Below are 23833 nucleotides of genomic sequence, written 5' to 3'. Positions count from 1 at the left end.
CCTTCTCCACTGCTGCCCTACTCCACTGTTTCTTTATGCCTCTTCACCTATTTTTCTCTAATGTCCTGTCTTGTCCTGAATTCCCTTTCCAAATCCAAGTCTTCTTACCTGATTAAAGACCTGTCTTCCCTTATTTTGATTTCCATTCTCACATACCAGTGACAAGTTTTCCCTCATTTGCATGCTTATCCCTTGCTAAACACACTCCCCCTATTCCTCCAGTTTCTTCGATATTAAAATGTGACAGGACTGGGCATTCAGGGTACAGAACAAAATCCCTCCTAACCATGTTCCTGTGTCAGAAAGGGATGGTAGAAATAAGTACAGAGGAAACTAGCTTTGGCCATTTAATGCTGTGCTCAATCATGCAGACTTTTAAAAATAATCCAGTCAGCATGAGAAAACTGTGAGAAGCTTTGATATATTGTAGTGTGAGTACAGAATCTGAAAGAGTTCTTTACAAAGAGTTCTGTTCTGTTCTATGCAAAAAACCAAACTAAATAAGTTTTGGAGGATAAATGCACTGCAGTTTTCCCAAAGACTTTGCACCTGTTGACTTTTTCATAGCTTTGCATAAATGCATTAAAAATACTGTCTGGATTCTGTTTCATCATCTGCTGTAACTTAACACTCTGAACATATGTATGGAATATTATGGCATTTAAAATATAATAGCACAGCAATATCTAACATAGAATAGAATAGAGCATGAAGTAAGGTGTGTAATTCTCCTTCAATCCTTTAAATCATCATACTGGTATGGTTAAAAATAAATGCAATTTATTTTAACAGTAACGGTGGTTATTAAAATTACATTAGCAACAAGCTAATTTAGCATTTTACACTAAATTTTAAAGAAAAATGATCACAAAACCTTTGCTATCCCTAGATAAAAATCCAGCTCCAGGCAACAGCTAAGCATGAAAATATTAACTTGAACATCTAATCTGCCAAATTTACAAGTTATTTAAGAAGAGGAATAAATAAAAGGCATCATCAGTCTTCCCATACTACTACATATAGTTATTCTCTTTAGGGTAGAGGTAATATGCTGAGTTTGGGTTAGGCATGGTGACTGTTTGTTGGGAGCTCAAATTACATGTGCTCCTATAACTCAAACCATATTTGTGGTAATGGTTTAATATTGGAAGGTCAAATCTGTGCGTCAACAGAAACTTAAAAGTGTTTCCATAAAACATTGTCAAATTCAACTAGCAGGTTTAGGTAAGTAAGTAAGCAAGAAATAGCTGAGAATGCTACTTTCAATACAGGGAAAAAAACATCCCCTTAGACTTCACCTTAATGGTTCTCTTTTCTCTCCCATCCAATTCTCAGCACCTCTTCCCCATCCAGAAAATGATATTTTGCAAAAATGCATGTAAAAAAATCAAACCTGCCTTACATAGCAAAACAGATAACTCAGCTTTTTCATCCATGAATCTTTAATATCTAACCAGAGTTAAATGTTAAAGTGAATTTTTTATCAGCTGAAGCACAGAAGTTTGATGTTACCATTATCTGAAGCCAAAAAGGAATAAAAACTCAAGATGGTAGTTCTTTATTTTTATGGAACTTTTCTTGTTGTTGTTCATTAGAGACAGAATAAATTAACATCTTAAAGCCACAAGATTTTTAAGTTTTAATTAGGCTATCATTTCAATATTTCTGAAAGTAGGAAGGCAGAAATATGCTAAAGAGAAAATTGTAACATCTCTCTCTGCTATGTTAGTAACACATGTTCCACAAAATGACAAAACCAAAAAATATCTTTTTTTCCTTACTACCACCATATAAAATTTGGTTGGAATGCATCTCTATAGGACATCTGATCCAATCTTGTGATGGAATCAGGACTATTGACAACACTAGATTTTACCTAGACAATACTTAAAAATCTGAAACGGAGGGTATTTCAGAGCCCTTCATAGCAAGTACTATTCCAGCACTATTCTATCCATTTCATGTTTTAATTTCTTCTGAAATTGAAATCAGAACATCCAAAACCAATTCCTGTTGCCCTTGGTGCTTCTCTACACAGAAGACTTTGGTTTCATCATCTCTGCTACTGAATGCTTATAGGGTGCTCTTAGATTATCCCCTAATCTCCTCTTCATGACACTAAACAAGCCCCAGCACCCTCAACACCCCTCCAACCTCCACATGATTTAGGGCTCTCAGAATTTGTTGGAGCCTCTCCACAATCCTCGTAAAGTCAAAGAATGGGAACTAGTCAAAGGCTTTTAGAAAAGAATGTCTTTTTCTGCTGGCTATGCTCCTCCAAAGATAGCCTGGTATGCTGATTACCTGACTAGTAGTGAGAGTGCACTTCTGGGTCCATGTTCAGCTTGGTGTCTGCAGTAACATCCAGGTCATTTTTAGTGAAGCTGCAATTCAGATGTTCATGGCCTGCACAAGTGTGTGCAGCTCTTCTCCCTGATATGCAGACTTCTTACTGAATGTTACGAGGTTTCTGTTGGCCAATTCCTCAAGTATACCAAGAGCCCTTTAGAATACAGCTCTGTCATTTGTCATGCTAACCACTCCCTCTTAATTTATTATCCTCTTGAAATTTGCTGAGGGTGCATTGTGTGTCATGATCTAGGTCATTGATGAAGATATTCACTGATACCTTAGGTATCCCGTGTTCCTCTGCTCATCACTGGTCACTTGACATGTGCCAAGTGATGATCATCACCCTTTGAACTTACTGGTTAAGTCAGTTCCCAACTCAGTGCCTTCTTTTAGTCCACTCTTCCTCAGCTTTCAAAGCATGCTGTAGGTGACTGGGTCAAAAGCCTTACCAACACCACTGTGTGCAAATGAGCATAGCCATGCTGGGAGAAGGATAACTAGCAAGGTAATGCAGCACACAATCCAGGAGAAACCCAAAAGGCTATCCACAAGGTTTCCAAACCATTACAAACCATACTTCTTTTCTGATTAGCTGTACATGTTCATCCAACACTTCCTTGTGTTTGGATGAGAGGCTGTTGGCAGAGCTTTAAAGGGTGCTCCCAGTGTTACAGCTTCTCCTACCTACAGAAGAGGTGTGAGAAATACCTTTGCAGCCACTCCCCATGATAACTAGTGGAGAAAAGGAATTACCATGTGCGGCACAGCAGATCCCAGAAACACATTAGTGGGAGTTATGACACGAGTCAGGTATGACTTTGGAGTCAGCTGTGTTTTCCCTCAGCAAAGAGGCAGCACCTGTGCTGTGGCACTGCTTGGTGAAGGGCAGCCACTCCTCTCCCCTCATCCAAGCAATAGAATGCAGTAGACTCCAAGCAGTAGAAAGGAATCAGGAAAGGCATCAGGAAAGTCAACCAGTCTGGACAAGTACATAGACTGCTTTTAGTCAATCTCTGATGACTATTTTAATTACCTTCTGGGCCCTTAAATGCCTGGCATTTGAGTACTCCAGCTTTTCCTTTATTATCTGTCACTACATCAACTTCCCTTCTATTCATCGCCTTTTTCCTTCTTCAAATTTTACCTTAATTTTTTTAAAGTAGCATACATCTGCAGAATTACTTTCGTTTTCCTTTATGACCCTTGAGGTTAAGTATTAGCTCATATCAATCAGCTTTCTAATTTTGTCAGTAGGCAAGCCGTCAAGCAATGCTTGTCTGATTTTGCATTTTTGGTCATCAGAAAGCTCTTTGCTCAGCCATGAAGGCCTTCTGCTGAGTCCCCCTCCTTTCTGCTCAACAGGATGGTTCCTCCCTGAGTTCTCAATAAGTTTTATTTAGAAACCATCCATCTTTCATGGGCCCTGTGTTTCTGTGGCAGCATCCCAAGAGGTTTTGCTAAGCAACTCTCCAAAAAGGCTGAGGTCTGCTCTTCTGAAATTTTAACAGCCATAACTTGCTGACTATCTTTCCAGACTTCCTTTGAATCAAGAACTAATTCAATTCATGGTCACTCTGATCCCAGCTGTTATTTATCCCAGCTGGTGACCTTCGCCACAAATCCTGTTTCTCCCCCCTGGCAGCATCAGGGATTGGTCAGGAACACAATCAGTGAGTCCCCTGCACTGCCTGCACAAGTTAATCTTATTAGAAACTAAAACAAGCAGCATCATACTTGCCATGTGTACTGACAGAATTATTAGACATGTATTTTCTATCCACTTTTGATCCCACATTCTACTAATCTGAACTTGTGAAGGTGATAATGGCTGTAAAAAATACAGGAAGCCAAAGTTTCCATTCTAAATGAATTTAAAATACATCCAGAAAAATCAAGAAGTAAAATATGCCCATTACTGATAGTATGTTGTACCAACAATACATACAACTTAAAAAAATTCAGTAATTAAGAGAAATTCAGCTTCATTAAAACTTGTGGCTGAAGGTAATTTGTTACTTTTCTATCCCTTGTGCTCAGATTAGTTTATTTTTTATACAGACTGAACTAAATTTTTTTAAATGGTCTGATTCAATATCAGACCAAAAAATACAAATTTTTATCAATTGAAACACTTATTTTTGTTAGGCAAAATAGATGTATTTAGGTAAAAAAAACCCACAAACCTCAGAATTGGAATGAACAAACAAAAAAAATATAAAACCAGCAGGAGGAAGTGGGCAAATTAAGTAGAATGTTCAATCATTTAAGCTTTACTGATAGATTCATTATCAGAAGTAAGTTAAAGGGAAACTTGTCATCTGCCTCACTCAAAACACTTGTACAGCAAATTCCAAAATTGCAAAAGCCTGTTTTAGTGGAGAAGTTACCATTTGAAATATTTTTAGCTGGCACAAATTAAAATCTGCCAAAAATGTTGCAAGACTGCATGGGTAATAAATTTCCTTATGTGAGCACAATGTAAATTAGCCCTGTAAACCTATTACAGCAAGAACCAGGTGGTTTGAATGGATAGCACTGCAGTAGCTGGCAAATATCTTAATTATAAAACATTATGTGAGAAAACCTAATTGTAAATGCTGCAATTAAGGCATCTATAGGTTTTACTAAAGTTATCAATATGATCATTGAATTCCCAAAAGATCTTCTGAATTGGTCAACAACAATGCAACAGCATTGAACAGAAAGAGTGCATTCACTATTCTGAGTTTATAGCTGTGAAAATGACTGTGAGAATTAACTGCTGTATTTCACTAGTCCCACTTGACTCAATAGGCAATAAGTAGACAAATGGACATTAAAAAAAACCAACTCAGCAGCATTTAAGGGTTAAATGATATGGTTTTTAAGGTCAGAGCTTCTTAGTCACTGTAGTTAGAGAAGAAAACTGGTCTTTGGCTCTGCTTGGTTGTCTCTCAGATGTATGTGCATGTCTAGGAAGGAAATGGCAAGAAGAGTAATTTGTCTTTAAGACTATGTTAGTTTTCTCTTTGTGCTTTTGTTTCCTGATGTAGCATATTAACTATTATCACTAATACAATGAAGCTCATAATACCCTGCTCCTTTTCAATAGGTCAGAGTTAACACTTGTTCAGAAAGATGAGATTTCCATCTGATTTGTGCTGTGGCATTCAGAGCCTGCCCTGGTCACTCAACACCCTTATTTCTGCTGGTGTCACACAGTGTCACAGAAGGTCATGCTTGTAGAGTCAGCACCTCCTGTCAATAGTGCCAACGCCACAAGAAGATTTTTCATTAGCCAATACATTAATTCAGAAATACAGACAGGAAAAAGAACACAGGAGTGGAGTATTTCAGAGAATATACAGAGCTTCTCTGGGCATTCATTTTTTTCCCTCACAATAAGGCAAAATGGACATTGGTATGAATACCTCAGACAAGAAACAGACCACCAGTATTTCATTTTTCTCTCAGGAGCTAAACCAGCACAAGTAGCTTATTTAAAAACAGTCTAAAAATATCAGCATAAAAAAAAGGTCAGAAGGACATCCTAATTAATTTCAATACATATCCTGTATGGTTCTTTGTAGGCTTTCTACTGGATATCTGCTAAACTATTGGGATAAGAGTGTCACTGCCTTTCCTTCTATGACTATTTTTTCTTTTCTTTTCTTCTTTTTTTCCCCCCTCGAAGTAACTAGAAATTCAAAACCAGCTACATGATAACAGAGAAACATGACTAACAATGTTTTATCATGTTACAAACCTTCTAGCTGTTTACATGGTCTTTTCATTCCCAGGACTGCTTATCTCCCTTTTTAGAATTAATCCCTTCACTTTCTGTGACTTCACGATGTCCTTAGCTATTATTTACTTTTAAGCCTGCAATTTTTTTTGCTGTTTCTTAAACTTTTCTAATTCTTTCTCAGCAACTGTGGTGCTGTCTCATTATAGAAGACCATTCGGCCCTACAACCTCATTGACAAAGCCTTCATTACTGAGACCCAGATATTAAAATCTTGGTATTCTCCCTATACATGGGCATTTGAGAAACTATAAGATCATTATTAGATCAGGTAAAAACATTGGTGCAGATTTAATGAAATCAATGTTTAACAATTAATTAAAAATGTAACTTCTTGGAACCATTTGGAGAAAATACATCCTAACTGAATGTCTCATAAGTTGAAGGAAATCAATTTCAGCTTTGCATTCTCAATCAAAACAAAAGAGAAACCCTATTAACCAAAACAGGAAAGAGAGGTGTGGTTTCCACACATTTATGTCCTGATTAAACACTGTATCATGATTTAGTTACTCTGAATCTGTCTAATCCAAGCAGTTAAGCTGCTTGATATAGTAATCACATGAAACAAGAAAAAGCTGATGAATACGTAAGTGGATGAGATTCTTTGACATGTAAGACACAGCAAGTCATATTAGAGGATCAGAACAGCCTCCTCCTAGCACCAAAAAAAAAAAATCTCATTTTCTGTGGCATTAGATATTATAATGAAGGCTCATTTTCCAAACTGAACAACTTCTGTCTTCTAGGTGAATGGTAGTGTTCTTCAAACAAAAAGATAAATACACACTGTCTCATCAGTGACATTCAGTGTTCATCTAAAACAAGGCATAAAAGAACCCTCCCAGCATTTTCCTCTGTGTCTCTTCTACCTTGAAATTAACTATACACATACAATTCTGCTACTGTAGGTCCATGCAGTAGTCACAATTCCTTAGGGATTATTAAAAAAAAAAGTCGGAATATAAATCTACAGTATGCTGTATTTTATTTGAGATGCACTGAATACTTAACTTATGTCCTTTATAATTTCATCAACGGCAACAAATAAAGAGAAGCATCTGACCTGGTGTAGTCATCCTCCACAAGCATGTGCTTTGGAATGGGTGAGTATCTTCCTGGTGAGATAGGGGCCAGGGATGCCTTGTACTCTAAAGTGCCATTGTTTCCAGAAGAGAGTATATGATTTTCCATTGGTGGAGAATAAGCTGATGGTAAAAATGAACATTTCTAGTCACAAATTTCATGTTTCATTAGATTGCACAGGAACGTAATTTTTTAAATTTAAGTACCAAGAACATGGTTCAATGCTGTAAATAAGATCAAAACAAACAATCCTGTCTTGAGAGAGCTTAAAATATAACAACAAATAATGACCATCTGGAGTTTTCAAAAAAAAAAAAAATAATATTAGTAGTAGTAGTAATGCTGGCTTATTTGCAGGGATTCACTCTTTAGAGGATCTTTAGTTCCTGAAGTGGGACTCTGAATAGGTCTCCTGTTTGAGAGACAGGAAACATTTTCTTCACTTAGGACTAGCAGAAGGAAATGCAATTAGGAAAGAATAAGATTAAAAGCACTCTTTTTGGCTCCAGTGTGCAGTAACTGGAGTAACATAGTAAGAACTCAATGCAGGATAAGAGCAGGAATTTTACGTGTGGCAAGAATTATGTACACATTCAAAGCTGTGATCTACTAAAGGTGCCCAAATCCTCAGTATAATTGAAATTTCAGTATCAACACAGATGGTATTTAGACCACAGAAAATTTCTATACTTAAAATATAAAATGGATGCAAATATCTTACTGATTAATGATGAAAGTTATATTACTGTGTTGTCTGTTTATATATTGGGTTTGCAGGGTTTGTTGGTTTTGTGTTTTTTACTATTCTTAAGTTATCTAGGACATTTATGACTGCAGAGATGCAGTAATAGTTGTCTTCTATCTCTAGTTAATTTAATTAGAAAAAGAAAGGATAGATAGAAAAAGCAGTGTTACATGCTTCTGCAATGAGCTGTGATTAATTTTCTCATGAGAAGAAGATAGCTAAACTTTCTAGTATTAGTTTCAGTCTTTTTTTCAGATGCTGAGATACAGAATGCTTCAAAGCAAAATCTCTCTACAGGGAAAGGCCATTATGCATTCTGAAATACTCTGAACATGTAGGTGTAATGAAAGGTTCCCTGAGGATAAATGAATCTGTATGCACCAACAGCTTGGGAAGGGCTACTGCAAATCTTTTCAACCTTTACTTTCCCGCTAGAATTGTTTCTGTCTTCTCATATGCTGTTGATCTATAATCTGACATAATAAACCACGCTATTTTAGAACTGCAAAATTATTATTTTGGAAGTATTATAAAGCTGGAGATGGGATAGGGACATTTAGCATTTTTACTTCCTACCCTTTGCTAAGATCCAGACCAGGCTGCTACTGAACAACATGATTGCCATCTGTGGTAACATTTGCTAACTAAATGGGCATCCTCAGCATGGCTGAGCATACCACTGACATGCATGTTACAAAACCTTCCCTTCTGTTTTCATGGAGCAGATTGAATAAGGAAGATTTGGAATATTGAGCTTTTCCCTCAACTTTGTCAGTCCACAGTAGAAACATTGCAAAAGTGCAGAAAAATTTAAATCCTTAGCATTTACTGCCCTTGGTAAATTTCCCCACCCTTAGTTTGCCTTAAGCGTCCACAGAATTATTAGCAGGAAATCAAGATGGGTATGGGTTGACTGCTGAAGTTCTTGTCAAAAATTATATTTCCATCCAGTTGGTAGATGGTGCAGCTGGTCCCTGTTGGTATCTGAACCCAAGGCAGACAGTTTTTAAGGAACACCTAATGAAGAAAGGGAGTTTTCAGTAATTAACTGTTTAGACTAATGGGAATCAGTGGTATAAAGAGTGAAGTTGAAATGTTAAGATTGCTGTAAATGCCAAGGGAATGGAAATGCCTTGGTATGAACACCAGGAGGAATGGCAGGCATAGGAATGGCATGTATTGATAAAGCTAGATTCATCAATAAGTCATCAATACTCAATATAATTATATGCAACTTACCAGGAAAGCCTACACCCAAACTAAAACAAATATTCCAGCCACTAAGAGATGGTGGTGGGAGATAAAGACTAGTTTGGAGCCTAGGACACTCAGCCAGGGGGCCAGCAGAGATGTGAGTAAATCCTAAAAACATGCATAGTAGGGACAGATGGCAGGGACAGAAGATCCTCATTGCTGTAATCTCCTTAAGAGTCCAAAATGTCCAAAAAGCACTCCAGCAAGGAGATGGTCAACATTATATATATATATATATATATATATATATATATATATATATATATATATATATACATCAACCCTTATACATGGTCACCTCAGGGAGTCCTGGGGATGCACCTGGATGCACATCTTTCTGTATAAGTGCTGGACATGAGCCTAGATGCTTTTGAGTGCATGGATATGACAGCTTGATTGAAATCAGTTAGTTTTTATATGAGGACATCTTCTCTTCCTATGAGATATTTCACTGAGTTTTACCATATTATTTAAACAAATTTTCCTACAACAGAATGTGCATTGAATGCAAGGAAAAATAAGGCCTTGGTCCTCTGAAAAAAAAATCCTGATGAACATATATAAAGCTATTGGATAGACTGAGAATAAAGCAAATTGGATCAATGATTTATGAATTCTTCACAGCAGGAGTAATAAAGCACTGGAACACAGAAGCCATGGATATGCCATCCCTAGAAGTGGTCAAGGCCAGGCTGGATATGGCTCTTAGCAGCCTGGTCTAGTGGAAGGTTAAGGTGTCCCTGCCCATGGCAGAGGGACTTGAACTAGATGGTCCTTAAAGTACCTTTCCACCCAAACCATTCTGTGACTTCATGAATTGGGTATCCACAGAAAACAGGTAAAGTTTTGTAAGTAGAGCAGTGATTTTTACATTCCAGTAAAATATTTTATTCAAATATGAGATATATTTGCCTCAGGCTTCTACTAAGTTTGTACAAGATGGTTTGCTGCTTGTTCCAATTTTTCAGTGGACAGAGGACTCCAGGCTACAAATCGAATCATATTACAAAATTCATTTGCATGTACTTATTGCTGTAATCTTCACAAGAGTTACAGTTCAGTCTGATCACTCAGACAATGGCTAATTGGAACCAGCACAGCCATATATATTCTACATTGCTACTTTTGCTGCAAAAATACTTTAGCAGAGTTAAATTATTTGCAATATTTCTTGAGCGTAGCATTCTTAGGTGGCAATAAACATTTCATTTTTGTAGCCTTCCAAGCTGTTTCATAAACTTTAATGGGGTACTTTGAACAAGCTATGAAAAAATACAATCATCTGACAAACTGAAATATCTCTTGTAAAATAAGTTGCAGAAGTCACTTACAGTGAGTAATATCTGGTGGGCCATATGGATCTGTCATGTAAATGGTGGTGGGCTTTCCAACTTTCAGATACACTACATCTGATGTGTTCTTCAGTATTGCTACTGCCTCTTCATGGGTAACTTCTTCTAAACTGTAATTATTTACCTTAGAGAAGAAATCAGAAAGGTGAGTTGAAATGCAAAAATAGGCACAAAAATGATATATCCTTGCAGTTTTCAAAATGTTTGGAACAGTGCTGAAAACAAAGAGCACTAAAGATTATAGAAGCAATACTGCTGCAGGGTAGAAAACACAGTTTTCTTAGCACATGCATGTTCAAAGACTGATGTAGCAATACTGATGCACAGAATCAAAATGGATCAAGAAGGCATTTGGTTTTGACAATAGGAAAGTCCTTTGTGATGTTCTGCTATTGGTAGAATCACCAATATAAAATTTTATTTAACAATAAATTAATAGCACCACATCAGTTACAGAAACAATCTACAGTATTTCACCTAACAAAATAAACTTCCTAATTCATCTCTTAACCTCCATAGCTGGGATCTCAGACCCAACACAACCAAATCTTTCCATCACTGATACAACATTGACCACTGAAAGAGGAAAAGGTAAAAAATGGCATATAGAATATCTATAAGGTGCATGAATTGTAAAGGGCAGTTCAGGATGAGGAAAAGATATTTTTCATTGTGAAAGTTTGTCAGTTTTCTGGGAGCACAGGAAAAAGACATTGAAAAAGTAAGACAATGTAGTACTAGTTCTGTGCTTTTTTTAGAAGAAAAAAACACTTAAGTAAGGATAGAAGACAACAGATAAAGTAGGAATGAAAATGGTGGCAGACAGCTTTGCCTATTTATGTTTTACTCCCACAGAAAGAAAATCAAAAGAAAATAATGTGAAGTGGTTTATTGTAGAGGCATATAAAATGTATTCACATATAAATCCACTGTATTCACAGAATGTCCATAGTAGGTTGTCGTCCTATAAACAGAACTGTGAATGTTCCCTGCCACAAAATGTATAAAACTCCTGAATGGAGAAATTATAGGATAGGGGGAAAAAATTAAAGGGTGTAGATTCAGGTTTCAGGCATGTGGCATAAGACAAGAGAAACAACAGAATCACAGAACACCTTGAGGTGCCTATCATCGAGGTCAAGTCCCTGCTCCTCACAGTTTCCTGCCTGAAACTGAACCATGTGACTAAAAGCATCGTCCGGACTATCCTTGTATTCTGGCAGGCTTGATGCTGTGACCACTTCCCTGGGGAGCCTGTTCCACTGACCTACATTTCCCAGTGAATGTTGTATATGAAACATTTTAGTGTCATTTAAATTGCCATCCTCTACCTTCCACAGTTACTGCAAGGATTCCTTTTAAAAATTATGCAAGATGCAAGCAGAATTCCCTCCTCACTATAGTATAACATAACAGTGAATCACAGAAAAAAAAAAAAAAATCCTTCCAGGGAATTTAGTATCAATAAATTATCAGAAACCTTGATGTGACAATAAGCAACTGCTAAAGGGTTTGGTAACTGGAAAGAAATCCAGCTATTATGAATCACTGGAGGACTCTTCACATCCAGATGATTTCATCAGCACCAAGAAAAAAATATTTTTATTAGACAGTATTGCTGAATGTAAGGATGCCATCTATTTTTTTTTTTTCCTTGTATAATTCTCAGGCTTGGTTTCAAGGGTAATTAAAAGAGACAATGGCGGGTATATTATGATAATTTAACATGAAGAGGGGTGATAGAACCTAACACTCAGAAGGGAGCAGCTGACAGGGTATGCTGTATTTTTACAGGTCCTCTATTTAAACAAAAATCTTATATCTAACTTCTATTAATTTCTGTCTCTTTCCTTGTTATGAAAAGCAATCATTCACATATAACTTTAATTTAAAAATGTCTTAAATTAATAGGCTGGCAGGAAGAAGTGACTGAAATTATACCTTTCTTGTTTATATATTTCAAAACTGCCAGTCACTTCAGATTCACACATTTTAAAAAGATGACCACAAGGTTATCCTTTACCTCTTCTCCTTCCCACGTTGTCTGTACATTTGTATCTACCTTGTGTTTCATCCTAAATTTTTTTGAAGTAGAGAAAATCTGATATGACCTCACCCACTATAAAGCTGCTGCTGACGTTCTCAGTCAAAAAATAGATACAAAATGAAATATCTTAGAACTGGCTGGATTTTGACTTTTTGGTCTTTTTAGAAGTGAATAAAAACAATTATTACACAAATTTACATGATACAACATTTTTCCAAAGGTGTTGGATTTTGGTTTTTTTGGGGTTTGTTTCTGTAATTTAGCTGACAGAAATCCATCACAAGATACTTGGATGTCACAGTTGTGCAGTAAAGAAGAAAAAAGCCATTTTTGAAACAGAAAGTAAAGTATTATAGATACAAAACATGTTTGATACAGCAGGTCCCTTGTCTTCTCTCTGACAACAACATTATGGGACAGGTATTTTACCAACACTATACAAATTACTGAAATCTAAAAGTTAGGACTTAAGGAGTTTAAGCAATTCTAAACTAAAATTTAATGTTTATGCAGTTCAGCATTATGTTTATCTTTATACACATAAAAATCCTGGAGTTCATGGCAAAATTTATGTAAAATAATTTTGTCCTGGACTGCTCAGTGCTCAGAAAACAAAGAAATAAAGAAAGACTCAATGTACGTCAAGAGAAAACAAACAAACAAACAAGCCTGTTGATTCATTCACAAAAATTAAGGTCCTCAGTGTGTCATAAGGTCCCTTTTAAGTGGGAGCTCTTTCAGAAGGAGATGAGATCACCTTCCTTAGTCATTTGCCAACATCAGCTTAGACTTGCACTCCCAGACTTCCTTCAGAAGGCAGTCCTTGCTTAGGATCTACAATTCCTATTAATAATCCTATGTGCATCTATCAATATATTTTCTACTTTTTGACCATAAAACAGTGATCACAAATAAAGACATCTGTAGGTATTCTGATACACAAAAAACTTGAATACTTAGAGGAATTCTATAGTTTAGGCCCCTTGATATTATTGCAAGATGACCGTAGTACGTAATTTTTTTCATAGGGGAATCTCTGGACATCTTTCCTTAAAACACTGTACAAGAGACTATTTCTGAAGCTATTTCTTCCATAAAAGATGCCTATCTTGAAAGAATTGTAAGTACTAAATCTGTTTTTTACAGTGGTTTGGCCCAATAAATGCATTATAGCAAAGCTTTACTTCCTCCTGTAGAGATAACCTTATATACTTTTATATATAGCTTGCAAAAAATGATTTGAGTGAGAGGTAAAGAAGATAAAGAGTGGGAGATGCACACAAAGTAAGAAATCAAAGTGTATATAGCATGCAATCCTCTGAGAGGCTGCATTTTTGTAAAGAACGGCTGACTTAATTCTGAGTGGGTAGAATGGGTACCGCATGCCAACCTTCTGGATCTAAGAAGCCAATATAAGTAGCAGTTAATTAAGGGGAAAAAAAACAAAACTCTTAAGGCAAATGATAAAAAGGTATTTATCTGAGTGGTGAGTTTAGTCACAAAATTGTATATTTGAGACAAAAAATGCTGTGAGAGGAGCCAAAGAATAGGAGTCAGAAATAAAAAACACATGGAATAAATGGGGCTTTTCTAATGGGAAAAGTTCTATGCAGTGAAAATTAAAAAAATGCAAACAGCATCTGAAGAAAAAAATAGGAAAGCTTTTCCTATAAATAGAAACTATGTGATATAAGACATACTGCTATGTCTTATGTCTTTATATATTAGAAATGAATAAGGGAAAGAAATAAAAATCTGAGCAGTAGAAAAGGAAATTAGAGATAAAAGTCCAATCATAGAAGCTATTTGAGTGATGGGAGAAATCAATAAGAAATGATGCCAGAGAGATATAAAAAGACTGGGGTGGTTTTTTTCCTAAATAGCATAATCAGGGTAATGAAGTATAAACCTAAGCATGAATGTTTTATTTGGAAGTTTTCCTAGATTCATACTAAAAATCAAAAGCCCTAGAAAGCAGCTAGAAAAGCTTAGAATCCCCAAAATGACTGTGCAAGTGCTCTAAAGAATAATTTCATTCAGAACAATATAAGCTGATATGAGAATAAGAGCTCCAGAGGAATAAGTCTATCTTATTTAATTTTCATTTTTTAAAGGGGATTTGTTCAGTTCCTTTATTGATTTAGGCTAAGAAAGACTTGATTCACTGAGTGAATAAGACAAAGGGGTGATCTTTAGCATCTTTACCATTACAGTGGTAATGTTTGCTTTTCTGTAATATTCACCTTTTTATTCAGACAGTGGATTTTCCTGGGTGAACATTTGCCAGTAAACACCTGCAACCTGCCAGCTGTAAATCTAGAATGCTGATGGCCTTTTCCAAAACTCACTCACTTAAAAGACTGCAAAAAGTAAAATGCTTTCCAGTGCTGAGGAGTAATCATTTGTACAAAGGATATAAAGCTGTCTGTATTAACTAAATACTTATAATCCCATGGACTCATGAGTTAGTTGCACAAGTGCTGGGCTGTTTTCTAAAAGACGATCCCACGAAGACATCAAAATCACGTTCAAAGGACACCTCTGATCAGAACCAAATTCTAATCTAGATGCATCTTGAATTACATGCTCTGATTTTATGCAATTTAGTACAAACATGAGCCTGCATTTATACACAACCTGAAAGAAACAGATACCGGTAGGGGACCCTATAAGGAACACATCAACAACTGCACAGTCACAAACTCTCTGCAGGCCTATGAAATTACCAGAAAATAACACTTTTTTTTCAGAAAGGAAGCACAAATTTATGAAAAGGAAAGTGACTCCTTTATCTTCCTCCTTTTTTTTTATCAAGAAAACAGAATCAAATTATATTTCTTGTTATATGCAATCACTGATCTCTGTGACTACATGGGCCAAGAAGCGACAGGATATGGCCTAAACTTGCATGGTTATTTTGGCATATGAGATGTATTTTAGAAAAGCTAATAGTTATAAAAGATTAATAATAACTTACATTTTCCTTTAAACCCTAATGGTTTTAGTGTTTTCCCTGAAAAATGCCTTGCTTCTAGCTATTATGTACTAGTAAAAAACTAGTACCAGTTTTATACTGACTTCTCATTTATCCATTCTGTAGGTAACAAACTTGTCCAAAGTAAGATGATGGTATGAGATTTAAAAAAAAAGTAATTATTATCTGAGCTGTAATAACTAAAACAATTTTTCAGCTTTTCTCTATCATTATTAGCAGTGACCTTGAAGAAGAGAGACATGCATCATATTTGGAGGTGACACTTCATTTCACTGTGAGATACTCGAAGGCAAGGCTGACACAGACTGGAGGAAGGGCCTGAAGAAGTCTTTATGATGCTCAGCAGGAAGAAACAGTAAATCCTGCCCCTGGCACAGGCTAACTCCCATCAATAGCCCTGCCTGGGCACTGACAGCCTGTCAGCATCTCTGTGGAAAAGTGCTTGGGGCTCCTGATGGATGGGAATCTGGGCATGAGCCAGCTGTGTGTCCCGTCAGCAAAGAGGTCAACAGCATCCTGGGCTGGATGAGCAGGAGCATAGGCTGAAGAATGAGCAAAGGATTATTCCCCAATAATTCACACTTTTGCCTGTACCTGGAAACTCTGTTCAGTTTTGGTTCCTGCACTACAGGAAAGATAACAAAAGGAGACAAGTTGAGAGCTGTGCTACTGGGATGGTTGGGGATGGAGCACTGACCTGCTGAGAAGAAAATGGGGGATCTTGGCACTTTTTATCCTGGAGAAGGAGTTCCTCTGAAGACAACTAATAACGGACCCTCAGTACTTACAGGAAGATCATCAAGACAAAGCTAAGCTTTTCAGACTCACATGTGGTAAAAGGATGAGTGACAGCAGGCAGATGTTGAAATAAGAGAGGGCCTAACAGGCTATCAGAAGTATTTTCTTCAGGAGGACAGCTGACCTGTGGAACAGGTTTCCTAGAAATCTCCATCCTTGGAGATTTTTGAGATGCAACTGGATAAATCCCTGAGTAACCTTGTCTGGCCCTATAGCTGACCCTGAATTACCTTGGTGGTCTGTAATGCTTTCTACATGCTTTACTTTTGCTCCTTTCCACTGCAGACAGAAGATGAGACACCCACTGCAGTGGGATTCTCACCACTGGCATCACCACCAGCAGAAAGAGGCATTACCACACAGTGAGGGAGTATTTTTCTCCTAGATGAAAGTTTTCAGAGAAGAGCTCTGGTCCTTTCATATATACTATAAAAACCATTCAGTTTTTGGTTTAAACATTCATGCTTTCACCATTAATTTTCCAAACAGGTACCTCAGGATTACTGTACAATGGAGCATTATCTTGTACAAGTGCTCAGGTTAGTAAGTCTTAAGTGCCACAAATATATAACTGCATAACACGCCCTTGTACAGATTTCACAAAGATCACAATGTATTATTTACATAATACATCTTCAGAAATGCTTAACACACTATATGCAACCTGCATTTAATAACAGTAGAGTCATCAAGCTGCAAAATGCTCAGGTGGCCCATTCTTGTCTTACATTTCAAAACTAGTTTTTATTTTGCTCCTACACTTTCATCACCTCTTAAATTTATATTAATTTGATTTGCATGTTTTTTTGGGATCTGATAGCATTTCACATAAAATTATCAGAGTACAGATACGAAAACAAAAAAAGCTCCCCAGGAACTGCTGCGAATTCCAGAAGGATTAAAAATTCTTTGAAATTCTGTAGAGAATGATGGAAAAAAACCCAAAGATCAAGAAAGGATGTACTACTGAGAAGGAAAATACAAAAAAGAGAAATGGTCCAAACATACTAGTCCATAAGAAATCAGTGAAGCAGAAGTAGGACCATATAGATAACAAGGGTAATACTCTGTTGAAACACTGCCAAAAAAAAGTAAGTAATTTTTTCACTCACTGTTCATAACCGAATATGAAGTTAATGCCAGAAATTGACAGATAACTCATAAATTAGGATAGAAAAATACTGAAGGTACAGAAGTTATAAACTAATCAGGTTGTCTACTTGGAGAGAATCAAGAAACATGGCTGCAATCTGCATGGATTTTAGAAACAGATTTTGATCTTGTAAACGAATTTCCAAATATGTAATGATTACAGTATACAAAGAGTCAGCTGACTAGTATTTGCTTATGCAACAGTGAAAAACTTGATCTGGATGTACATGACTAGAGGAGGGCAACACTTGGAATGATTTCTTTTTTTGCTCATTTTACATGCAGTGAGAAAAGGAGACAACACGTAGTAAAGAAACAGTCCAGACTGAAAAGAAAGAACAAAGACATCAAACATAATGCAAATGACCTCTGTTCATTTTCAGAAGTATAAAATTGTCACAATGAAGAAACATCTATATCTGCCTGTAGTGAATCACAGGTTGAAGGCTGAGATGCTTGCTAAACTAGTCCTATAAAAATCTGAAAAGAATGAATTTATGCACAGTGGTATGGAAAACATTTCTATTTAAATTAATTCTAATGAAATTACACTGGAGGGGGTGAATGTGGGAGGTTTGCATCTATTTGATTTCCTTTTATATAAGATATTTACTACCTCATATGAATTGGAAAAAAATAAGAGTAAATTAACAAAAAATTGCAGATAACACAAAAACTGCAAGGAATTCTCATCAGCGTAAAAAGTAACAAAAACAATTGAACAGAAGCAGATTTGCAACAAGTTGCAAAATAACTAAAGTGAAAATTTGGCAAATAAAAATACATATTTCTGCACCAAAATAAGCCAAAACTTCATCATCCAACAGTGACTTGAATTTCATTATGCTGACATTAAGCAAAGCCAAAATGCTAAAGAAATGTTGAGTTCTAGTTTCATTTTGCACTGGTTTTGCTAACACCAGTTGATCCTTAAACTGTTTTATCTATCCATTTGGGTTAATTAAAAAAGACAAAGAGTCACCAACCCAGCAACTAAGTACCTTTCCAGTTCTGTTTAGTACTCTGTATAAAATTAATGGTCATCTTCATATGTGACTGGAACATGGTGTCCCTAGCCAAATAAAGGAAACCTCAATTAGGCCCAGCTTCACAAGCAGCAAAAAAGGTTAAGACAATTTTTACTGCTTAAATATCACATCACAAAACAATGCTATTGCAGTATAAGTGGTTTTTTTTCATTGCACTTATTAAAAAAATATTTCTCTACCTGCTGAAATCTACGCAAATGCATTGACATGAATACATAGATCCATGTATAGAATCTATATTCTATACATGACATAGATTAACTTGTGCTGATTCACCAGGGTCAGGATTTCCCCTCAATGTCAAATTAAAGAAACTCTCTGAGTGGGAAAACATTATTGATAAGAAACAATGAACCAGCACTAGGGGACATTTAGAAAATGTTTGGGGTGTTTTTTAACATTTATATGGAACATATCTGTGAAGCATTCCTACAGGTACTGAAATGTAAGTAGTAGTGCACTGACAGTTGCTGCATGGAAGTAATTTACTGGCATGTTTTGACAGGTTTCAATTTGTCTACAACAAACAGTAGAATCGGTATTACCTTAAAAGATTTTAGACAAACTGTTTGCTAAGTTTTATGATCCATTTTGACTTGTTGCTTATGTGCATAATACATTTATTCTCTTCTCTGTAAAAGGTTTGTCAAAGTAATATAATACACTACCTTCACAAAATATTAGTTTTCCTGATGAATGTTTTTTTTTTCAATCTCAGGAAAATATTTTAAAAACTGGAAAAATGAAGATGATGGAAATACAATTATAATAGCAGTTGTTTTGGTTATCTCCAGAAAGATATATGGTGAATGAAAGTCCTTATATGAAACAATTTTTAGCTAAATAAATGGCATTTAAATTTGTCATACTTACCATAAGAAGTCTATCTCCAACCTGCAATCTCCCATCTTTTTGTGCAGCTCCCCCATCAATAATCTTAGTGACATAAATGCTGTTGTCCCCAGGGATGTGTTGGTTTCCCACCCCTCCTGCAATACTGAATCCTAGACCTGGAAAAGATATTGTAAACAAAACATTAGCAATACAACATATAACATTAAACAGAAGTGGAAGAGTAGTATATACAATGTAAACTTTGAGTATTTTTTACAGAAATACAAATAACATCCTCTTTCACTTTCCCTGAAAGGTCAGGGGCAGAACTAAAGCAAGGAAATTCTTTGCCATTTACAATTACAGAAAGGTAGAGACAAAAATAATGGAAGCAGTGATGATTCTATACACCCTCTTCACTGGGGTCCAGTGCAGCCTACATCAAGAAGTTCTGGCTCAGCTTTCGATGATCAGCATTAAAACACTGAAACTCAGAGTTTATTTTGTTAAATATTGCTATAAAATACATCACCATCTATCAGAACAAAATGAAAGATGGTCTGATTGTCCATATAATTTGAAAAATAATAGAAGAGGTCTAGCACAGGTTTTGCAAGTTCATGTCGTATCACAGTGAACGGTTGGTGAAAATAAAAGAGAAAAGGTGTAGATGTTTGATTTAAAGTGTGGGTTTTTTCCTTAGGACACAAATCTGTGTCTATGAACACATAAAGTAAGAAAGCAATAGTCCTTTGTAAATATGTAACTTGTATTCACTGATCTGTGAAGTTCCTAGATAAACACTCAAAGACCCAAACTCTGGAATGATATCCATAATACATGCTGATATGATTCAAGAAATGGAAGGCAAAATAAATAGATGTTGGGGGAAGAAAAAAAAGACACTTTTCCATTTTTCCTACATTTCATATCCTTTGACATATTGCACACACAGGAAAATCATTGCTTTAATTTTTAGGAACATCTTATCTCTCAATCAAAGAAAAGATAGAAATGACTGTGCTTAATTTCCACAGAAATTAACTTCATACAGCTATTTTTTCAGAGATTATGTAGCTAATGGGAACTTCTATTGAACAGAGAAGCTGTTTCTGACAATAACCTGCTTAGATTATTGCTCCAGCTAGGGATTTCCCTAGTTGATCTAGTTGGATCTAGCTGTTTTTTTTGTACATAAAAAAGAGTTATATCGATTTAGAGAGTAATCACTGGTTTTATCTATGAAATCTATGCTATTCACTCGTTCCTAAAAGAAACATGTTGATAATTGCTGTAACCTGAGCAATGTATATTTAATGCACATAACATTTTTAGCAGCCGTATGAGTACAGATATAAGGGGAGGTTTTGAGTGAATTAAATATTTTAATTTTTTTTTACCACATTATTTTAATTTGATCATTATTTTAGCTTCAAAAAGATGTGAGGTCAGATCAGAAAGCATAATGGACTACTCAATGAAAGGTGCCACACCAGTAAATTACAAAAAGAAACCTTTGAATTTATATCTCCAATTGAAACACTACTTAATTAATCGACTATTAACAATACACATGAAGGTAATTCACATGTATGGGGTAATTAAGAGAAAGCTTTATTGAATTTCCAGCTAAAGCTCACAATCACTCTTACTATTTATGTGCTACTGTCACTACATGGATAAAAAGCTTATAATGTTTTCAGCAGGGAAGAACTTTTTCCTGGTACTGATAACAAAGAAGAAAGAAGATATTCTAACGAAACTTTAAGAATGAAAATTTTCTTTAAAACGCTAGTTACGGACAAGGAACAATGATTGAATAATATTTCTTGGTGACATAATTTTAATCAATTTTATCTAAACCCCATCTGTATAGGCTGCTACCAGTAAAGAAAATATTCCAGAATGCTGGTGGGAGCAAATGAGTGGGCTAGATCTCAGCCAGAGGGCTTTCTTCAGCTCCACTGCTCACCCAGGGCATGACCATGGAAGATTAGGTTGCCGTGCACTTCCATGCCCTCCTCTTCTCTTTACTGACACTGTACACATGCAAAAAGCAAGGCCATTTCTGCACACACAGCTGCACAAAGTGGGTCTAATTCAGCCTGCTCCTGCTGCAACACAAGCAAGTAGCAGCCAAGATAATCACCTGCACTTTCTGCAGTGCTGAGTGGGTGGCTTGGCTTGCCGTTTGCACGGCTGTAGCACGGTGGCCAGATGAAACCGTAAAACAAAAGAGCACCAACACAGGCTGCTTCCACTACAAAAGTGAAGCTTAAAATAATGGAATGAGTAACTTTCTCTACTACAATCTACATAAAATTTAGATGTGATTCAACACGGGGGCTACATTGCATTTGTAAGCAAGGTCTGACTTTGGGCATCCAAATAACCAGCAGTGATTACAGAAAGGTTTAGAAAAGCAGAACAAGATAAGGTAATATGGTGGGGAGCAAAAGGAGAGTGCGTAGGAAAGAAAACTGAGGAAGACAAAACTTTTCCATGTCAATCAGTAATGATTTGATTTCATTGCTTAATCATATTTGCCTTTTTTAAAAAATTTCTTCTTGGAAAGAATAGGGAATGGAACAATGCCCCATTTAATTTTATTTAAATTACTTCTGCTAATTTCTAGGGCACATGGAAAGTATACTACACAAAAACTTTTGGGTAGAATTCATATGGCCAAATGACATTCGACTACTATGTTTATCATTTATACAACCTGTACGATAAATGAAAATTCATTAAGAGCTTTTAAAGTATGATTCATCTCATCTCAACAAGACATCTGAAAGAGATGAGGTGAATCATACTTTTGGGTTTTGAAAGGCTGGGGTCTGGATGTGGGAAGAGCTGAGTGGGAAGATCAGTGCTATGAAAGTTCACAATCTGAGTTCATTGAGACTGAAGGTTTCTGTTTGCACATTTTGGAAAGGTTTGCTCAGCCCTGGTGTGCATCTCTGGTCACTCACTACATCAGGTTAGTGTTGTATCAGATTCTTACCCTGTTCTAAAAGCAGAGAATCATTCAAGCAATGGAACAAGGGTATGTTTTCTAAATGGTATTTTTCATTGTTCCATTGAATTACACCTTCCTCGCCCCCATCAATAAAACAGCGTATTTGGTTGCAGAACCTTTTTCTTGTTGATTCCTTTGGTTATGAAAACCTTTCCATCAGAACACAGTTCAGGAGTTGATAATTTCCTCTTTGGCTGATGTGCAATCTGCTTCACAGAAACAGCTGATTTTGGAGAGTGATCAAATTCCTCACATCAGGAATTAGATGGAGGATAAATTCAGAATGGAGTTGAGGAAGAAGTATTTTATGATGATGGTGGTGAGGCACTGGCAACAAGATGCCCTGAAAAGTTGTGGATGCCCCACCCCTGGAAATGTTCAAAGCCAGGTTGAATGGAGCCTTGAGCAACCTGATCTAATGCTAGTGAGTAACAGGTTTGGAACTTAAAGATCCCTTCCAACCCCAACCATGCCATGTTTCTATGGTTCAGTGAAGAAGAGACTACTTCAAGAGGGAAAAAAAGTGAGAACTGGATTTAATATTGGTGCATATCCAAGTCAAACTCAGCTTTGTTCAAAATCACTGAAGAGGATAGGCCCTTTTAAGATTGCCTCAATGTGTAAACTAGGAAAATTGAATCAAACCTATTTTCCTTCCATTTGGGTTCCACAAGTGCTCATCACTAATCCTGTGAATAATAATGTGCAATAATCCCATGAAAAAGCAGACATATCTGGTATCAGAAAGAGGAAAAGGGACAGGGTCAAAAGCTATTCCATCAAAACTGGAAACTGCAGAAAAAATGCTACTATTAGTAAGTCGAAGATATTTAGTAGTATCTTTTCCTGGGATTATTAGCATGAACATGTTAAAATATTTGGCTATTTACATCTATTTTGCATTATTTGCCATACCAGTTACATGTTTTAAACATATCACTATATTAGTAAAACAATATGTTCTAACTATTTTTCTAGTAAAAGTAGGCTTGGAGGCTCCCCATATAATTAGTCCAGCAAGTTGGACTAATAAAAATAAATAATAATAGTTAAAAATAATAAAACCTCCATTAAAGACACGGCGGGTAGATGGATGTCACATTTTGCTACTATCCTACACAGAGAAACAAGCTTATTTTAAATCAGCAAAGAGAGTGAGGATTTTAAAACACAAATACAAGAGTTTCACGGCTCCCAATAAGGGGAGGCCAAAGAAAGCAGCATTTAAGTAATAACCTTAAAATATAGTTAAGAAGTGTTTGATTTTCAGGTAGTTAACCAAAACAATGTGCTTTAGAGACATAAAAAAGGCAATTCCTAATTCCTAGCTATACCACAGTAAACCTTACCTCATAACTGACCT

General features: G+C 36.1%; 1 protein-coding gene across 43 annotated transcripts in view; it reads right to left on the bottom strand.

Moving 5' to 3' along the window:
• Positions 1–23833, bottom strand: part of DLG2 (discs large MAGUK scaffold protein 2) — a 988777-nt gene that overhangs the window by 256796 nt on the left and 708148 nt on the right. For all 43 annotated transcript variants that reach the window (XM_030286703.4, XM_032751275.3, XM_032751277.3 and 40 more), the window contains 3 exons: positions 19488–19624; positions 10553–10697; positions 7203–7344 (listed from right to left, as the gene is read on the bottom strand). In XM_030286703.4, coding sequence (XP_030142563.1) covers positions 7203–7344; positions 10553–10697; positions 19488–19624 — 424 coding nt within the window. The remainder of the gene's footprint in view (positions 1–7202; positions 7345–10552; positions 10698–19487; positions 19625–23833) is intronic.

This window comes from Taeniopygia guttata, chromosome 1 (genome assembly GCF_048771995.1).
Source record: "Taeniopygia guttata chromosome 1, bTaeGut7.mat, whole genome shotgun sequence".
Lineage (NCBI taxonomy): Eukaryota > Metazoa > Chordata > Aves > Passeriformes > Estrildidae > Taeniopygia > Taeniopygia guttata.
The sequence above is the reverse complement of the archived record's forward strand: the minus strand, read 5'-3'. Positions and strand labels throughout refer to the sequence as shown.